Source organism: Haliaeetus albicilla, chromosome 12 (genome assembly GCF_947461875.1).
Source record: "Haliaeetus albicilla chromosome 12, bHalAlb1.1, whole genome shotgun sequence".
Classification (NCBI taxonomy): domain Eukaryota; kingdom Metazoa; phylum Chordata; class Aves; order Accipitriformes; family Accipitridae; genus Haliaeetus; species Haliaeetus albicilla.
Window position 1 is genome coordinate 35213313 of NC_091494.1, and position 18476 is coordinate 35231788.

The 18476-nt window shown below is 57.8% G+C and overlaps 1 protein-coding gene across 1 annotated transcript; it reads left to right on the forward strand.

The window, feature by feature from the left end:
* Positions 1-1737: 1737 nt before the first annotated feature.
* UNC13D (unc-13 homolog D) lies at positions 1738-17443 on the forward strand. The gene is made up of 32 exons (XM_069799041.1): positions 1738-2030; positions 4202-4234; positions 4499-4606; positions 4999-5058; positions 5328-5394; positions 5478-5655; positions 6021-6065; positions 6500-6568; positions 6767-6836; positions 7179-7283; positions 7610-7702; positions 7961-8064; positions 8322-8439; positions 9047-9171; positions 9444-9534; positions 9830-9886; positions 10228-10325; positions 10553-10604; positions 11526-11656; positions 12002-12122; positions 12714-12857; positions 13051-13149; positions 13553-13759; positions 13933-14001; positions 14344-14423; positions 14658-14763; positions 14838-14909; positions 15032-15115; positions 15416-15536; positions 16125-16248; positions 16529-16734; positions 16846-17443. Exons 1-32 carry the CDS (start codon positions 1974-1976, stop codon positions 16950-16952), a joined length of 3201 nt encoding a protein of 1066 aa, XP_069655142.1. The 5' UTR covers positions 1738-1973; the 3' UTR covers positions 16953-17443.
* The last annotated feature ends 1033 nt before the right edge of the window (positions 17444-18476 follow it).

Here is an 18476-nt window from a genome sequence, read left to right on the forward strand (position 1 = left end):
CAGGTCCTCAGGGCTACTGTGCCGGTGCCTGGGGGCAGTTACAAAAGAGCCCTCCTGACATGGGAAAGGCAGAAGAGTAACAAGCAGCTTTTTTCAGACCTTAGGGCATGAGGCTGAACGATCGCTATGAGAGCAGGGATGGATTTCAGCTTTTTGGTGTCTCGCTGTATCTCTGGATTTTTATTCTGTAGATCAGCTCAGTATCCCCATGCCCCTGGCAACTTGCTGTGCATGTGCTGTGCAGCCCTTCATGGCCCCAGTCCCGTGCTGGCCGACCTGGATAAAGAAAACCTGATCCCCACATCGACCCGCTGTCAGTGCCGGCAGCCCTTTTTCCATCTCCTGGTCCCCCAACTTGAGGGAACGCCTTTTGCCAATATAACCTGTTCTTACAGGGTTTCAGGGCAAGGGGAAATTTTGTCTCTCCTAAAGCAGCTAAAACAGTGCAACCTGCCTTAATTAAAGAACTAGATGATTGCAAGGATGAAAGGGACTGGCTGCCTGCCTCTCCCCTGTCCTGTCACAGGGATGCTGCTGCCAGCATCCTCCTGCAGCTCTTTGCGGCCCTGGTTTGAGCCAGCATGCTGCGAGTACCTCCGTGCTATCAGAGTCACCTCTTTGCAATGCTTCCGTATTTAAGGGGACAAACTTCCCAGTGCAGTTTTCCATGGTCATGGTTTCCTGTTCAGATTAAGCAGAAATCCCTGACAGGCTACACAGCAGCACTGAACCTGATGTGGAGCTTCTGCTCCCTGCATTGCATCTGAAGCATCTTCTTTTACGGCTTCCAGGAGTGTCTGGGGGCCAGAAATAGGAAGGCTGGAAAAAACTAAAACCTCTCTCGATGGGGTGTGAAGCATCAGCTGTGGTCACAGCCCTGTTTCACAGAGCCTGTGGCTCCTAGCAGCCCCAGCAGTGACATGCAAGTCTTGAGCACGGGCTGGTGTCTTTCCCTGGGCTGTGGGTCTGTCTGCTCAGCAGCAAATGCTTACACAGCTCAACAGCCCCTCTGAACCCGAGGCTGCTCTTAGCTGTGCATGTAAGTACGTTAGACATCCAGGAGCAAACCAGCTCTTCCCTTGGCCATCTCCTGAAGCTCTTCCTGATGCTCACCCATGCCTTCCCCCCTCCCATTTGCCACCAGCACAGACGTTTTGATAGGGATCTTCGAGGGGAGGGCACTGCTGCTGGTCTGTGATAGGCAACTGCCTTGCAAGTTGCAATCAGATAAAGTGTTTACAAGAATGAAAGCTGACAGTAAAGCATAAGTTTTTAACTCCATTTCCTGCTGCTTTTTCTTCTCAGTAACCAGCTCTGTCTGGACAGCCTGTTTGGGAAAAAGGCCACGTGCCCTTTCCCATTGCCATCCCTGGCACGTGCGCTAACTGCATCAGTTCTCAGCCCAACCTTGTCCAATGCGTCCGAGTGCTGCAGGGATTTCCCACCCTGCAGCTTTTGCACTGGGTTTTAAATCCCTTCCATCCCCTGGGGCTGAAGATGACTTCTGCTTTCTGCGGGGTCCCTGTCTGCGCTCACAGGGCATGATGGCTCCCAAATACACATCAGAGCCCAGATCCTCCATGTTGGCCCCTCCATCCTCCCCACCACCCCCTTTCCCTGCTGGGCTTTGCCTTCTCAGGACTATTTCTGTCCACTCGCTCCCAATTCCTTGTTCATAAATAATAGCAGGGACTGGATGCGCCACTTTTCTTTTGCCCCCATCCCGTTTGTGCCACGAAGTCACCATCGCCGAGGGGCTGCCCGTGCAGGATGGGGTGGTGGGAAGCAGGGCTGGGGCGCCTGCGTCCCCGTGCTGCTCTCAAAGGAGGCCTGTGCGTGTTTCCGCTTGCTAAAATGGCCATGGCGAGATAAGGTCTGTGGTTTCCTTTGAGCATGCGAGTGAGGGGGAGAGGCGGCAGCGGCAGACAGAGCTGCAGCCGCTCCCCTGCCCTGAGCTGAGCCTCCCCCCCAACATGGATGCTGCTGGCGAGACCCCCATGGGGACCCTCCCTGGGGAGGAGATCCCTGAGGTACGTGGCCTTGACCCTGGGCAGGGGGCTGGGGAGCGTGTTTGGGGGCGGGGGAGCGGGTTTGGGGTGCAATGGCCCCAGGGAGGGGGTCAAGGCGGCTGTGCCCAGGGGACCCCGGGGTGCAGAGCTGGGTGCTGAGGCTGTAAAAGGGGAACGAGAGAAAAGGGATCGAGTCCGTGTCCTGGCCAGGAAGATTTGCAAGGCGTGGGGGTGGGGATGTGAGGGTACCATACCCGTGCAAACGTGCACCCAAGGGCTGCGTATGGGGTCAGCCGCAGCTCTGTGCCGGCACTGAGGGTCCCCCCTTTAGCTTGGCTACAGCTTCCCAGTGCCTCCCAGCCCCTCAGGGCTCCACGCTGCCAGCAGATCCCCCAAAGCCCTGCTCTCGGCCAACCCAACGACCCAGCCCAACTGACTTCCTCTGCAGCGGCCGGACAGACGGCATCCCTCTGTCTGCCCCTGTGGAGATGGGACTCGCAGCTCTGCACGCCTCTGCCCCGCGCTGCTGGGAGCGTGTGGGCATGATTCCCCGTGCTGGACTCCTGGGATGATCTGTCCTGGTGGTGTGTCCCCATCCAGCGACTTGTCCTCCCTCCCACGTATCACTATCTCTGCAGCCAAGCTGCCCTCCCGCACTGGCTACACTGCCCCAGCTAACGGGATGGCAGGGATGCTGGTGGCTGTATCCGGACCTGGATTTAAGCACCGCTCCCGGATTTGAGCTGGGCTCTTGGCGTGGGGATTAGCAGCAGTAAACACATCCTGGTGGCTCAGCTCGGCTATAGCTTAACTGGTCCCGTGCGCATATGGGTGAGCACGAGGGTGGAAGAGTTGAATTTAGTCCAGATGGCCAGGGGATTATGCCAGCCCTAGATTTGCCATAAGCAAATGTTAATGTTCCAGCTTGGGGTTGGGGTTTTTTTGCTATTAGGGGGATCCTAAGGTCATTTTGGGGCCTGGGCTGACCTACAGGTAGAGCTCATCTGTCCGCCTGTGCCCACCAGCCCTGGCTGTGCAGGGCACTGGGGCTGTGCTCAGCATACACCCCTTGGCACAGAAAGGGCCAAACTCATTTCAAAAAATTTCATCATATTTTTTGGCGTCAAACCCTTGCACTCAGAGAGGCTCCAGCACCGGGAGCCATAACGGATGGCACAGGGGCACCGATCCTCCTCCCTCTGGCTGCATCACCCGGCTTGTGGCGGTGTCAAAGTCACCATCACCCAGCCAGGCTCCGCAGCAGGAACAAGTTGTTCAGCCGTGGTGGTGGCTGAATCCAGACTGTGGTTAGAGAAGCAGATGCAGGATGGGCTCAGCCTTGGTGTCAGGGAGGGAACAGGGGGTGAGGACGGGCTGAGAGCTGGGCTTTGCCAGGGAAAAGGGTATTTTTGGCAGAGGTGATTTGATCTCCCAGCTGGCCCCATGCAGCTCTGGGATGAGTGGGAGCTGACATTTGAGGCAGGGGACAACAGGGGCTGCGTGGACAGCAGGACTCCCTGGCCAGGCCCGGGGCTGAACGCCACTGGAGCCAGGCTGTACTTCATCACGTGGCACCATTTTAATTTAATTGCCTTTTGGAAAGTAAATGTTATTGCTGGTCATCCTTCAAGTGGGGAATGGACCTTCAGCTCAACAACGAGCAAGGCACAGTTGCAGTGGCGCTTGTTTTTCTTTCTGGCAAGGGGACTCAAGTCACAAATCCCAACGGCTTTTTGACATCTCCTTGCCTATAGCTGCCTTGCCCAGCCTGCAGCTCCTCGCTGTGCTTTGGCTACCTGCCCTCTCCCTTGGCTGCTTTGCTCTCCAGCCTGGTCCTGCTGGGCCTGGCCGAGCCAGCAAGCAACTCTGTGGGGTGAGAGGTGGGTGGCTGCCTTTTAAAGCCTCTTATGGATCACCCCAAATTGCTGTTGCCATCCTTGCTGCCCCCTCCTCAATTAACAGGGCTTGGGGATGAAGCCCCTGTGCTGCCCCACCGGTGGGTGATGGAGGAAACGGTCCCTTGGCCACAGGGTGTCTGCAGGGTGTCACGGCATCCTTTGGGGTATCCCACCCTGATGGACTGTGGCCGATGCCACCATCCCAGCTGCCCTGTCCTGCCCTGCCTGGCTGTGGTTTCCTCCTAAAACCACCAAGAGACCTGATGGGAAACCTCTCTGCTTCTCTTTCTCTAGATGGATCTGTCCCACCGGTTCTCCAAGAGAGAGGTATGAGCGTGGCCCCACCACGGTCTCCCTTGGCGGCACTGGAGGGGCTGGCAGCGCTGCTGGGGCTTGGGGACATGGCTCAGCTCCTGAAGATGCTCCCCAGGGACAGCCAGTGGTGGCCAGGCAGGGTTGGATGCTAGTAGGGGAGATGGCAGGGACTGGCGGGGAGCTGGGTTGGGGAATCATCCCACTAATGCTGGGGGATGCATGGAGCAAGTCCCCACTGCCCTGGCCCCGTGTGAGGTGTTGGCGCTCCCCCTGCAGCTGGCCCTGCTCTACGAGGAGGTCCTCTACACCATCCTGCACCGCCTGGGCAAGCCCGAGCAGCACCATGTCGCGGATGCCCAGGAACTCTATGCCTATGTGCAAAAGGTGGGTCCCCATCTCCCTGATGAGGTCCTCAAAACCTGTCTCCTGAGACGTCCATCCTCCCAGCTAAAGGGGATGGTGGGGGGCACTCAGAGGGAGGTTTTGACAAGCACCTTAAAAGATGTAGCAGCCGCATCCAGCTGGAGGGCTGGGACAGCTTGTGGCTGGGAAATATTAGCCTTAGGGATAAATATTTATCTTAGGCTCAGGATGGTGGGAAGAAGGCTCTCCCTCAAGAGCTTTCAGCTCATCCCCAGCCCTTCTCCTGGGGTCTTTGCTCCTATCCTCTCCCCTCGAGCTGCACTTGGCTCCCAGGGAGCGGAGGGAAGTCCCTGGCTGCTCTCCAGCCACCATTAACAGGGCAGCATCCATTACTGGCCCTGATATCTACACAGGCTTTTGGCATGGATGCGGAGGAGCACAGCGTCATCATGCAGCAGGTCAAGGAACTGGAGGTACGCAGTGAGATGGTGTCTTCCCAGTATGCTGCGGCCCAGGGGAGGGTCCCCACATCGGGGTGGCGCTGGGGGGGCTGCAGTGCCTCTCGGCCCCCATGTTCGGGCTTTGGGGTACGGGGTGCGCTGGGCTGTGCTGGGGGAGTCACCCAGGAGCTGTTTGCTGGCCTGAGCGGCAGCTGATGGTGTGATCCTGCTCGAGCCCCATCCTTCCTCGCAGGGTTGATGACCCCCCCACACATTAATCATTATTTCTTTCATTCTTCCAGAGCCCAATTTTCTGCCTGAAAGCAACTGTGAAGGAAGCCAAGGGGATTTTGGGTAAAGACGTCAGCGGTAAGTGGAGATGGGTAGGTGTCCCATTGGAAAAGGGACAGCCGCTGCTCTCGACAGGGGCTTGCATGCTTCTGCCCTCGCAGGGTTCAGTGACCCGTACTGCCTGCTGGGCATTGAGGCCAAAAGCCAGGAACCGGCCCACCCTGACCACAAAAAGCGGATGAAGGCTGTGGTCAAAGACCTCATCCCTGAAGACCAGATCCATCGCACACAAGTCATAAACCAGACCCTCAGCCCGGTGTGGGACGAGACATTTATCCTGTAATATACCACCCCTTGGCTTTGCTCACTGGGGGGGCTGGAGGGGTTGCCCAGGGCTCTTGGGGGTGGGTGGGGGGTTTCACCACTCACCCCAACCGGGAGCTGGGGCTCTGCTGGGGCAATGCCTGCTGGGGCTTGCCAGGCTTCTGGTCTGACCCCTGCAGCAGGTCCAGGGAAGTGAAAAACAAAAGAGTGGCAAAAATCCTTCTGTCGGGGCTCTCCTACCACTTCGCCAGGCTGTACAGTGTGGTTTGGGGTCTCCCCCAGGGAGGAGCCTCCTGCTTGTAATCCCCAGCCATTCTGCCTGCTTGCTGCTGGTCCCTCGGATGCTGCTCAAGTAACGGCATCCCGCTTGTGCCTTGCAGGGAGTTTGAAGACACAGAGACGGCCAGCTTCCACCTGGACATGTGGTGAGCGGCAGCATCCCCAGCCAGCGACACTGACCCCTGGCCCTGAGCAGGGTCTTGCCTCCCAGGAGGCTCCCTGGGGTGGTCCTTCAACCTGCATGCTTTAAAAAGCCCCAGAAACCAGCTGGGGACCCCTTTCTCCCCATCGCTTTCTGGTGGAGCAGTGCACAGTGCAGGATACAACCAGCGTGTGCAGAGACCCCAAGCTGGGTTTGCCCAGGCAGGGCTGATCCTGAGCCCTGATTTTATTTATGGAAAGAAGGCGTGTGCTTGCAGATTTTGGCTGGACAGCTGGTTTTCGGGGTGGCCTCAGTCCTGACACATTCCGCCACCTCAGCACCTTCCCTTTGCTGTCACTGCAACTCCCTGAACTGTTTTGCAATTGCCTGAATTTCTTCCTTCCCCCCCCCGGTGGGTTTCACTGCCTGCCCTTGCAGGGACTCAGACACGGTGGAGTCGGTGCGGCACAAGCTGGGGGAGCTGACGGACCTCCATGGCCTCAAACGGTTGGTGCTGGCATGGCCTTAATGGCTGCTGAGGAAAGAGGGTTTGGAAAATGCTTATTTGTCTGCTGGATTTTAGAAAGTACCTTTGGAAGGAGGGAGGGAGGGCAGCAGGTCTGCATCACCCTTCTTTGCCTCAACCACAGCTGGATCATGGTTGCAGGAAACCTTTACACCCCCTCCTTCGTTCCTGCCTTTCAGGATCTTTAAAGATGCTCGCAAAGACAAAGGGCAGGACGATTTCCTGGGGAACGTGGTCCTTCGCCTGAAGGTGAGTGCTGCGGTGCATCCCCTCCTCCAAGTGTCTCCCCAGGCACCAGTTAAACCTCACAGGGTCTGGGCAGGATCCCAGTCCTGTGGCAGTACTGAGCTCACCCAGGATCCCAGCTCAGAGCTGCAAATTGATGCCAGGTCCCTCAGTTCGGTGGCAGGTGCCCCAGTCACTCACAACACACTCACTCAGTGATTATACATCTTTTATTTTTAATCCAATACTAGAGTTAACCAACACAGCACCTTCCTGCCCCATTAACACAGTGGGACCTGGTCCCTCTGTGGCATCCTTCCCCCAGGAAGGCTGCCTGGAGCTTCACCCTTGTCTCTGTGGGTGCAGGACCTGCACTGCTGGGATGACCAGTGGTACCAGCTGGAGCCACGGACGGAGACGTACCCCAACCGGGGACAGTGTCACCTGCAGTTCCTGCTGACTCACAAGAAGGTAGGAGGGGATGGGGAAGGGGATCCCTTTCCATTGCCTTGGCAGGATGGGACAGCTGCCTGTCCCCTGGGGCCTAATTTGGGGTCACAGATCCCTGCCCCAAGACCAGAGGTGCCAGCACCAGGGTTTGCGTGTGCTGGAAACGAGCTCGACCCTCCCCTGAGCTCCATGCCAGCATGGGAGCCTTGACCCTGGTGCACCTGCACCCCTTGGCTCAGCTTCAAATGGAGCTCTCTGGCCCCATGCTTTTTGGGTTCCTGTGTTCCCGCTCTGACTGCATCCCTGTGTGTTCAGGCGAATTATGGTTATCCCTTGTCTTTTTTCAGAGGGCCACCACGAGCAGCCGGACACAGCCAAGCTACACTGTCCATCGTCACCTCCTGCAGCAGCTGGTGTCCTATGAGATCCTTCAGCACCAGGTACCAAGGAGGAGAAGCAGTCCTCCAGCAGCTGGGCTGGGGTGAGGGCTTCCTTTGGAGCCCACCATGCCTGATGTTGCCGCAGTGTGATGGAGAGGAGGGTCATGATGATGCCTGCCTGTGCCTGGCATCCTTATGGGGCACTCGTTCCTCCCGTGGTCCTGCAAACACACACCCCTCCTCCCTCGGTGCCTGTCCCCCTCCTTGTTCAGCCCAGCTTGCTCCAGGACACCTCACCCTCCTTTTGCATCCTCGCAGGCTGGCAGCATCGCCTGGGACGGGGAACTGAGCAAGCATGCCAGCACCGTGCTGTACCTGCACGCCACGCAGAAGGATCTCTCTGACTTCCACCAGGTCATGGCGTGAGTACCCCACGCCCGGGGAGCCACGATACAGCATCGAGGGGGGGTCAAGGGCCCCAACACCTTCCCTGGGGGCCATCTGACCGCAGCCGGTCTCTCCCATGAGCTCAGTGTGGCTGGTATTGTCCCCAGCCCCATGAGACCTGGGTCCTGCCCCTGCAATCCCAGCTGTAGCCATGGCTGGGGGAGCCCCACGCTGGCCCCTGGGTGCCCCCCCAGCCCCCAGGGGCTCAGCCCAGCCTCTCTCTCCTCCCCAGGCAGTGGCTGGCGTACAGCAAGCTCTACCAGAGCCTCGAGTTCAACAGCAACTGCCTGCTCCACCAGATCACCAGCATCGAGTACCAGTGGGTGCAGGAGCGCCTGAGGCCAGAGCAGGTGAGGGGGCTCCGGCACCACGAGGAGGGCAGAGACTGGGGAAACACATCCCGTGCATCCAACCCCGAGCCTCTCCTCCTGGCTCCTGGGGCCATTTCCCTCGCTGTGTTCCAGGAAGGGCAGGAGCTTGTGGGGTACAGGGGTGCCGGGGCAGCTGGAGGGCATTTCTGGGGAGAACCAGCCATGGAGACCAGGGCAACCCATGGGTGAGGGAGCCCTTTTGCCCTAGGGGGGTTTGTTCCCCTCTGCGTGCAGAAGCCCTTACCCTTTGCACCAACATCCCCCTCCATTACTGCCATCAAGTCAATCACAACCCCTGCAAAACTTAAATATGACCCAATTCCTACTTTTCCCGACCTGTTTTCCCAGGGCATCCCAGCACCCTGCTGAGACTCCGAATTTTTCATGCATAGCAATGAGATTTAAGTGCAAAGCTCAGTTCAGCCCCTCAGGGTAGAAGTTACTCAAGGCATCACGGGCTTTTCCTACCCTCAGAGCAGGCTAGAAAGGAACGGGAGCCACCAGCTCCCTCTGCCACAGTGCTGCGGTCCTGCCGGCATCTCTGTCTGCTGCTGAGGGCAGCGTGTGTTTCCTTCTTTCTCCCCAGAAAGCAGAGCTGGCTGAGTCCTTCCAGTCCTTGCTGACTTACGGGGTCTCCCTCATCCGGAGGTACCGCATCATTTTCCCCCTCTCTGTCCCGAGGTCCACAGAGAGACTCCAGTCCCTGCTCCGGTGAGTTGAGCACTGGTGCCAGCTGTGCCTGGGGTCGTATGGCTTGGGCACCATGATGGACAAGCCTGTAAGCTTGAGCAAAAACTCGCGTGAGCCTTTTCTGCCCCTTTCTAGGCTGCTGTGACACTTGTTCTGTCCCGTCCCTCATCCTGGGCTCCCCATGGGGGACGTTGTTGGGAGGGGAAGGTCTGTTTGGGTAGGGTCTCTGGGGGGAGAGGTGGTTGTTTCTGACAGGCTGGTGCTGGGTTTCACTCAAGGTTCTCGTTCTGCAGGGTCCTGGTCCAGATGTGCAAAATGAAAGCTTTCCGTGAGCTGTGCACGCTCAGCCCCAACCTCCCCCAGATGGTTTCCTCGGCGCTGAAGGTAGTGGGACCAGGGGTCTCACCCTCCCCAGCCCCAGGGAAGTGGGACCCTGCGGCTCTCCCTTCCCCTCCATCCCTTGCCCAGTGCCCGCACCTCAGCAAAGCCACGTGGACCACCATGGCTGGGGCGGGGGAAATACCTGCCCCTCTTCAACCTGGTGGTCCCAGCCTGTGGTTCCCACCACATGGAGCTGGGTCCTGGCCACAGCCAGGGGACAGGGAGAGTGAAGCAGGTGACAGAGCTGGCCCTGCTCCTCCTGCTTCCCTGCCATCACACCAGGTCTCCTCTCTTGCAGTCAGGCACGACGGAGTGGTTTCACATGAAGAGGCAGCACCTCAAACCCATGGTGAAGGTCAGTTCCCACCTCTGCCTCACTGACATTATAAGAAGCAATTTGCTGGGCTTGGGGGTGGGATGTCTGGAGGGGGTGGGAAGACAAGGCTGAGATGAGGCTTCTCCAGTTTTCTGATACAGTCAAGGCATTTGGGTTTCTAGCTTAAAAATGCCATGAGCCATGTTACCTGCAGCTGCCAAGGTGCGTTGAAGCTTAAGGCCTTCGTGCAACGCTCAGAAGAACAGGAGGTGGTTCCCCAGCCCAGACATGCAATCAATAGGAATAAATCAGATCAGAATGGAGCCCAGGTCATCTCAAAATCACTGAGCATCCAAAACAAGCTGTTCCTTCCTTTGCAGAGCATGGAGGAGAATGGCAAAGCCTTGTCCAGACTCCTCGTGGAGGTGGTAGGAGATCTCCAGCAGTGCCAGAAAATCTGGAATAAATTCTTCATCAAGTAGGTTTCGGAGCTTCATCGCCCCTCATCCACCTTCCCTAGGGTCAAGAGCAACAGGGCACTTTGATGCCTCATTCCTTGGCTCTTGGACTCATCAGATAGCATCTGTGGTCCCATCTCTGTCTCTTAGAGCTGTACTGTTCTCACCCTTATGGCAAGGGCATGGCCTGGGAGGGTTTGCTGGGCTGGGGCTGGCAGGCTTCTGACTGCCCGGTTCTCTCTTGCAGCACCTTGAAGTTGAATCTCTTCTCCATCGCCTACCTGGAGCTGGAGAGCCTGGTGAGCAAATCTGTGCTGCTCTGCACTCGTGGGACTAAGGTCTAAAGCCAGGCTGAGGTTTTTCACCACACTTCAGGTGGCAACTGCTTGTTGCAAGCCTGGAAAGGGAGCAAGCCAGGGAAACTCTCCGTCTTTCTCTGCATGCCCATCAAGTGACTATCATCTGCTTACTTAGAATCATAGAATCATAGAATTATTTAGGTTGGAAAAGACCTTTAAGATCATCGAGTCCAACCGTTAACCTCACACTGCCAAGTCCACCACAAAACCATGTCCCTAAGTGCCACATTGACACATATTTTAAATACGTCCAGGGATGGTCACTCAACCACTTCCCTGGGCAGCCTGTGCCAATGCTTGATAACCGTTTTGGTGAAGAAATTTTTCCTAATATCCAATCTAAACCTCCCCTGGCACAACTTGAGGCCATTTCCTTTTGTCCTATCGCCTGTTACTCAGGAGAAGAGACTGACCCCCACCTTGCTACAACCTCCTTTCAGGTAGTTGTAGAGAGCAATAAGGTCTCCCTTCCGCCTCCTTTTCTCCAGACTAAACAGCCCCTGTTCCCTCAGCCGCTTCTCATAAGACTTGTGCTCTAGACCCTTCACCAGCTTTGTTCCTCTTCTTTGGACATGCTCCAGCACCTCAATGTCTGTCTTGTAGTGAGGGGCCCAAAACTGAACACAGGACTCGAGGTGCGGCCTCACTAGTGCTGAGTACAGGGGGACGATCACTGCCCTAGTCCTGCTGGCCACACGATTTCTGATACAAGCCGATGAATCTTCTGAAATGCCACCCAAAAGGAAGAGGAGTCCCCTGAGCTAACCCTCACCACACAGCTCCAGAGAGCCCCTAGCAGACCAAGCCTTCACGGCCGGACCCTCACTAACAGTTGTTCCCCCTTCCCTTGCTCACTGCCAGGTTGCAGAGCATGTCCAGGAGCAGCTGCGCGAGGTTGACAGCAGCATGTCCAAGCCCACGGCCGAGAGCCTTTTCCAGCTCTACATGAACCTGCAGGAGCTCTATCAGATGAAGGACTTCCTCCCAAAGAGGTATCCAACTCAGAGAAAGGAGAGATGCCGAAGCAAGGGAACGAGCAGTTAATTGAGAGGAACTCTAAATCCTTCCCATTCACCTACATCACTAATTATACACAAGGCAAACCAGGCTGTTGGTGTCTGGTGTCAATGTGAGCATCACCAAAAGGCTTTCAGGCTTGTTTCTGAGTGGGGTTGATGGAGACCTCAACTTCCAGACAAGGGGACGTTTCTCCTTAGCACGGTGCTATGTATGTGCTGCCTCTGCCTCGGGGCAGTTTCTTGTATGTGAGAGCAAGGAGGGGTGATGGCCCCAGGCCATTGCTGTGCAGCTGGAGAAGCTGGTGCCTTCATCCACAGGGATGGACCTCTGGCTCTGAGCAATTTCCACCAGTGGTTCAAGGAAGCTGTGCCCCAGTGGCTGCAGAAGGCCTACACCATCGCGCTGGAGAGGGCACAGAGAGCCATCCAGATGGACCAGGTAACGTGGGGAGAACATTTCCCTCCGTCCTTTGAGGACGCTCCAGCTCCCTCCATGCCTTGCTGCTGTGCCTGGCTCACAGCATTGAGACCACTATGTAGGTGCCACTTAGAGCCCAGGAGTGGGCTGGTTCCTGTCCCAAATGCATAACAAAGGATGTGGTCTCCTGGACCGGTTGATCCCACCCTGGCCCCACACTGCATCCCCGTGCCCCTTCCCTCACTGCTCTCTGGCAGCTCGAGCAAGTTGATGAACCTGCATTTTGGCCATGCTGTGAGCATCCCCTTCACTTCTGACCTTTAGGAAGAGGGGAGGGAAGGCAGCCATGGGGCTGCGGGCTCCTCGCCCTGCTCTTCAGTGTGATCTGGCAGTGCTGGGTTGGAGTATGATGGAGGACAGCCTGATGCAGGGAGCTCAGGCTGCTCCATCCATCCTCATCTCCTCCACTCTCCAAAGTGACTGGGTGATGACATTGGGATATATGGAGCTGACGATGGGCCAGAGAGCCCCAAAGTAAAGGAGCAGCTCTCCTGCATGGGATGGCTTCTTTCCATACAAGCTAAGTTGCGTTTACTTTCTCTGCCCTCTCAGCTGACGCCCTTTGGGGAGCATAACAAGCACAGCACATCCACTGTTGACCTGTCCACCTGCTATGCCCAGATCGTGAAGACCTGGCAGCAGCTCAACTGGCCGGACCCTGAGGAAGCCTTCATGATCATGGTGAAGCTCGTGGAGGTTTGTACACTGGCCCCTGCCAGCAGATGCCATGCTCATGGGCATCAGCAGCCAGAGTTTCCTCTCCTACTCTTGGAGATGTGTCTCCATCAATGGGGCCAGTGTCCCACGCCGATGTTTTGGGGTCCCCTGGCCCTGTGGTGGTACCCATGTTGCCCAGCTCAGGCCCATTGGCTTCTTCTCTATCCTGCAGGACATGTGCAAAATCGCCCTGATGTACTGCCGGCTCATCAAGGAGAGGGCTGAGGCTCTGTCGCTGAGCGAGCAAAATGAGGGTGAAGCGGCCAACAGGGTTGGTATCGGGGCAGGGTCCACTGCCTAGGGAGAGGCAGGATTTGGCCATGGTTTTGGGCTAGAGAGGGAGACAAGCTGCTGAACACCCAGCTGACATCCCCGGTTTGGGTTTCATGGGGATCAGCTGGCCCCTGATATCCGTAATCCTGGAAAATCAAGAGGGAAATGGTGTAAGCAGGGGGAGCAGGATGGGGATGGAGATGGGGATGGGGTTAGGATGGGGATGGGGATGGGGTTGGGGATGGGGATGAGGATGAGGATGGGGCTGGGGACAGGGATGGGGACGGGGGTGGGGACAGGGATGGGGATGGAGATGGGGATGAGGAGGGGGATGGGGAGGGAGCCAGCAGGGGATGCACCAGGGAGTGTGGGACACCCTGAAGCAGACAGACCTCCTGCAGCTCTGCATCGTGGTGAACAACATCAAGCAGCTGCGGCTGCTGATCCTGAAGCTGCCATCGCAGCTGGACTGGGCGCATCTGGAGCAGCGCACGGGGGCTGTCATCGACCAGCAGCAGATCCAGAACACACTGCACAACCAGCTTGACAGCACTGTCTCCTGCCTGGACCACGAGGTGCAGGACGTGGTGCAAGCCCTGGCCACCAAGGTGACCACCTGCCACTGACCCTTTGTCCCTCGCCTGGCCTAAAGTGGGGAGGTTTCACCTAAGGGGACCTGGAGTCCACAGTGCTCCTGGGACGGAGACAAGGTGGACGTGGGCATGAAGAAGCTGGTGCAGAGGGCAAATGCTAACGCCTCCATGCATTTCTCCCTCGGCAGCTGGAAAAAGGCATTGCCAGACACATCCAGGAGCTCTCGTCTTCCAACAACACCCGGGAGCCAGAGGACGTAAGTACCTGTCGTGGTCTGTTCCATCCCATTTTTTTTCAGGCAGTTGTGAATAACCCTTGCCTACTTGGTGGAGGCCCCCATCACCCTTCCCCACCTCTCCCTGCCCCACGCCTGGGGCATGGGACACACCAGTGATGGGGCCCAGACCTCCATACGCTTCATTTGATGCCAGTGTCGGCAGCAGGACCAGATTGGGCACAGCCTGCCTACATCCTCACTGTGGGAAGGAGCCCCTCTGGACCCCTCCTGCCCTGCTAGCTCTGGCCAGCAGCTCTGCCTCTCTCCCTGCTGGTTACAGCCCCCCATGCCCTCCCCAATGCCCCTCTCCTCTCACTGCAGTCCATCATCCCACTCATGAAGTTCCTGGAGTCAGAGCTGCAGTATCTCAACGAGCATCTGGTTCAGGAGAACTTCAAAAGGTAAGCAGGGGGCTGGGGATGCATGGTGGATGCCAGCAGCGTCACCGTCCCTCGGCAGGAGTGTCCCCCCAGCCCCATGGGGCTTGGGGACTTCCCACTTTGGGGCTGGCTGCTCAGCCCAGTGGGATGAGCTGGTTCCCTCTGGGGCTTTGCAAAGCCCCTCGGCCGAGGACCAAAGTCCCCAGCCCACTCCCCTGGACACCCGCTCACAGCCTTCCTCCCTCACCCCCGCAGTCTTCTCGCTCTCCTCTGGCATCACACCTTGGCCGTGCTGTCGGCAGCCACGGCTCAGCAGGTCCCCTCGGCCCAGCACTACAAGAAGCTGCATTGTGCCCTGAAGGTACCGGTGGGGGACAGGGGGTCCCCAGCAGGGATGGGTGTTTGGATGCCAACTAACAGCATCATTCTCCCCAGAGCCTGGAGCTGTGCTTCCATGCCGAGGGCTGTGGGCTGCCACTGGAGACCCTTCATACTGCAGCCTTCCTGGTACGGGGTGCTGGGGATGGGGAGGGTTCCCAAGGGTTTTCTTTGGGTGCTCTCCAGGGAGGGCAGCCCCAGGGTGCGGACACATCCGTGTGCTTGACCATCATCTCTCATCCTCCCCGCAGTCGCTGGACACCCACCTGGCCCTCTGCTCCGCCACCAGCCGCAAACTCATCCAGAAATACTTCAGCAACAGGATCCAGCAGCAGGTAGGAGTCAGGATGATGCCCCCAACGCCTTCCCACATCCCACCCTTGCACACACGAGGCTGCCTGGCGCAGCCTGCCTGTGGAAATGTGGGATTTCCCCACCACTCTCCCAGTCCTGGGGCTGTTGGGGCTGGTTTTGCCCCAGTGCTGGGCAGGAGGGTGTTCAGTTGCATCCCAGAGGATGCCCATCACCCTACCCCGGTACCCTAAAATGCCTGCTCAGCCTCCACCAGACCCTGGGCATCCCCTCCACAAGCATGCCAAAAGGCAGCACCCTTATTCTTGTACCCCACCGCTCAGCTGGACACCAGCTCGGAGAAGTACGGGGCTGTGACAATCAAAGCACTGTACCGCCCTTCGGAGCAGAAACTCCGCGTGGAAGTGCTCAACGCCGTCAACCTCATTCCGCTGGACTCCAACGGTGGGTGTGGGTAGGCTGGGGAGACCCACTGCCCTGGGATCCCCTGTCCTCAGTCCCTGATACGCTCCTGGGTAGAAGAGATGCTGGCAGTGCTTGGAGTAAGAGGACTCTGTCTTGATTTGCTTTTGCGTTCAAAGAGGTGGATTTGGGGAAGAAGCAGGGATTATTGCACTGGTCCGGGGGGGTCCAGTGGGATGCGGCAGGCAGGACACTGTGCCCACATCCCGCTGCCTTCAGTTTGTGGCACAAGCCAGCAGCCAGGGCAGGTGGCTTTTTTCTGTCGTGCAATGGCTCAGACAAAAAAAAAAAAAATATGCCAAGGTGACAAGGGACAGTGTCTCGGGCTGGCTGTCATTTGGGGACGTCTCCAGGAGAGGTCACTCCTCTTGCAGCCACCCGTGGCCGATCGACGCATGGGCAGGGTTGGGGATGTTCCTGCACCCTCCCAGGAGCGTGGGGTGGGCTGGGCTGGGGCGTGGTGGTGAGGGTGCCCTGACACCCCCCCCAGCCACCCCAGTGTGTCCAGCCACCCTGGCTGGCCGGGGCAGAGGGGGCGGTGGGATGGGGCTGATGTTTGCACCCCACCAGGCTCGAGTGACCCCTTCGTCCAGCTCACCCTGGAGCCCCGGCACGAGTTCCCCGAGGTGGTGGCCCGGACCACCCAGTGCAAGAGGAACGAGCTGCACCCCCTCTTTGATGAAGCCTTTGACTTGTACGTAAGGGCTGACACCCACCGGGACCCCCCAATCCCCCACGCTTCAACTGAGCCCCTGCTATGGGGCTGCTGTCCTGGGATCTGGGTCCTGCCCTGGGATTTCACCCCCTGCACCCCACTGGGGGGTCAGCTGTGGGATCCCACAGTGGGAACTGGGGGTATTGGCTTCCCACGGAGCATCACCCTGGGGAAGCCTGTTTGGTCTCTGGAGGGAAGGTTGAATTTCAGGACAGAGGGGTTGGGATGTGATGTTGCCTGCATCCCGTCCCCCTTGCAGCTTGATCCCCCCCGAAAAATGCCGGCAGGAGGGGGCCTGCCTGCTGCTGACCGTGTTTGACTATGACACGCTGGGGGCCAATGACCTAGAGGGCGAAGCCTTCTTCCCCCTCTGCCACCTACCCGGCCTCGATGCTGATGAGGACCAGGCTGATGCAGGACGGGTGCCCCAGACCCGCCTCCCCCTCATCCACCCCAAACCCACCGGTACGTGGTTCCACGGCTGGGCTGAGTCCTGCTGAGCCCCCGCCAGCCCTGCGGCCTGGGGAGGGGGCTGCTGTGAGTGTCTCCCACCATCACTCCCCTCCTCTCTGGCAGGAGATGAGATCCTTAGGCTACTGGAGTCCAGGAAGGGGGACAAAGAGGCTCAGGCCTTCGTTAAGCTCCGCAAACAACGAGCCAAGCAGTCCAAGGAGACGCAGTGAGGGAGACGGAGGAAGAAGGTCCTGAAATGAGGGGCTCTGGACAGTGTGACCCCAGGATTTTTGTCAGTGCTGCAGCCAGAACTGTTGGCAGGGGCTGGAGGGATAGAGGGGGTCCCTGTGGCCGCTGCCACCTCCCAGCGCCCATCTCACCCCCACCTTTGGGTAGCAATGCTCCCATGAGGCTGGGGAGGGTGGGCACATGATATTTCAGGGCATTTCTTTGCCTGTCTGGACTGACAACACTACACGGGGGATGTGAAAGTGTGTGGCTGTCCCTGTCCGTCCCCCATTAGCTTGTCACTGCCGGTGCCGCATCTCCGGGCCACGTCCCCAACCATCCCGTCTGCAGCACTGCATCAGGGCGATGCAAACACATCGTCATTTATTTGGGGTGGGGACAATCCATGGCCAAACCTGCCTTTTTTTTTTTTCTTTTTTCTCTTTTTCTTGTGGATAAGCCTCTTATTTTAAATTAAAAGCACTAAAGCTGACGCGTGGGCTGAGTGTGTGCAGGGAGTGCTTTGGGGCAATGGCCCTGTGCCAGGAGCAGCTGTGGCAGCAGCACAGTGCGGTGGGACAAGGCATTTGGGGAATGGTGGGGGCTGCCCCTCTTGACGGGGTTAAGCCGGGAAGGGGCAGCCAGCTGCAGGATTTCAGCGGGGAGGCGATGTCACATGAGTGATTTTGTCCAAGTTTCCCACTGGAAACAGGATGGGGAGCTGGGATGGTGCTGAGCCTTGCACCACTGGCAAAGAAAGAGCTGTGCCAGCACTGAGAGGTAGCTGGGTCCCTCACCCAGGGACTGGCAGCACCAGCTCGGCAGTGGCTGGCACTGGCCGCTGCTTTTTCCTCCCCTCCCAGCCTTGGCTGGTCCCTGAAGGCAGCGGAGTCTTCGGTGAGAGCTTGGCTGGGCTGAATTAGCCAGGCTGTTTTCCTCTGCAGGGAATCGGGTAGCATCCTTTTCGAGTTATATGCCATTGCAAAATATCACCTACACCGAGGTCTAAATCAAACAACTGGGAAATCTGCCGCAGCCCAGCGGTGCTGGAGGCAGGTGGGGCTGAGCACGCAGCACGGCCGGTGCCCGTCAACCTGCCGATGGAGATGGGTTTTGGCCTGTGAAAGAGCCTGACAAGACAAACATAAGGCCCAGGTCTGGCTCAGGCACAGCAAAAGGCTTTTAGGACAGGCATTGCGTGGTCATTTGGTGATAAAAAAAAAGGGCCCCAGGCAGACATGTGTGTCCTCAGGGCTGCGTGGCGCTGGGCGAGAGGGGATGGGAGCAGGAGCCATCCCTGCCCAGCCTGGCACTGCCGCCTCCGGGCCTGGCACACCCCTGTGCAGCCAGTCAGGTTTTGTGGTTGGTTTTTTGTTGTTTTTTGGGTTTTTTTTTTTTGTTTTTTTTTTTTTCCTTTTTAAAAATGTGCATAGCTCTTGTGTGTGTTTTTTTATTTTACCACAGATCCTATCGACCTCAGGGTGCCCACTGGAACTGAGGGAGCCTGGGAGCTTGCTGGATTCTGG

Bases quoted from the DNA above. Each gene is read 5' to 3' on its own strand.
- UNC13D (XM_069799041.1), top strand. From the start codon at position 1,974: ATGGATGCTGCTGGCGAGACCCCCATGGGGACCCTCCCTGGGGAGGAG. The intron at 6,569-6,766 runs GTTGGTGCTGGC...CCTGCCTTTCAG, and splicing joins GACCTCCATGGCCTCAAACG to GATCTTTAAAGATGCTCGCA. The intron at 7,284-7,609 runs GTAGGAGGGGAT...GTCTTTTTTCAG, and splicing joins TCCTGCTGACTCACAAGAAG to AGGGCCACCACGAGCAGCCG.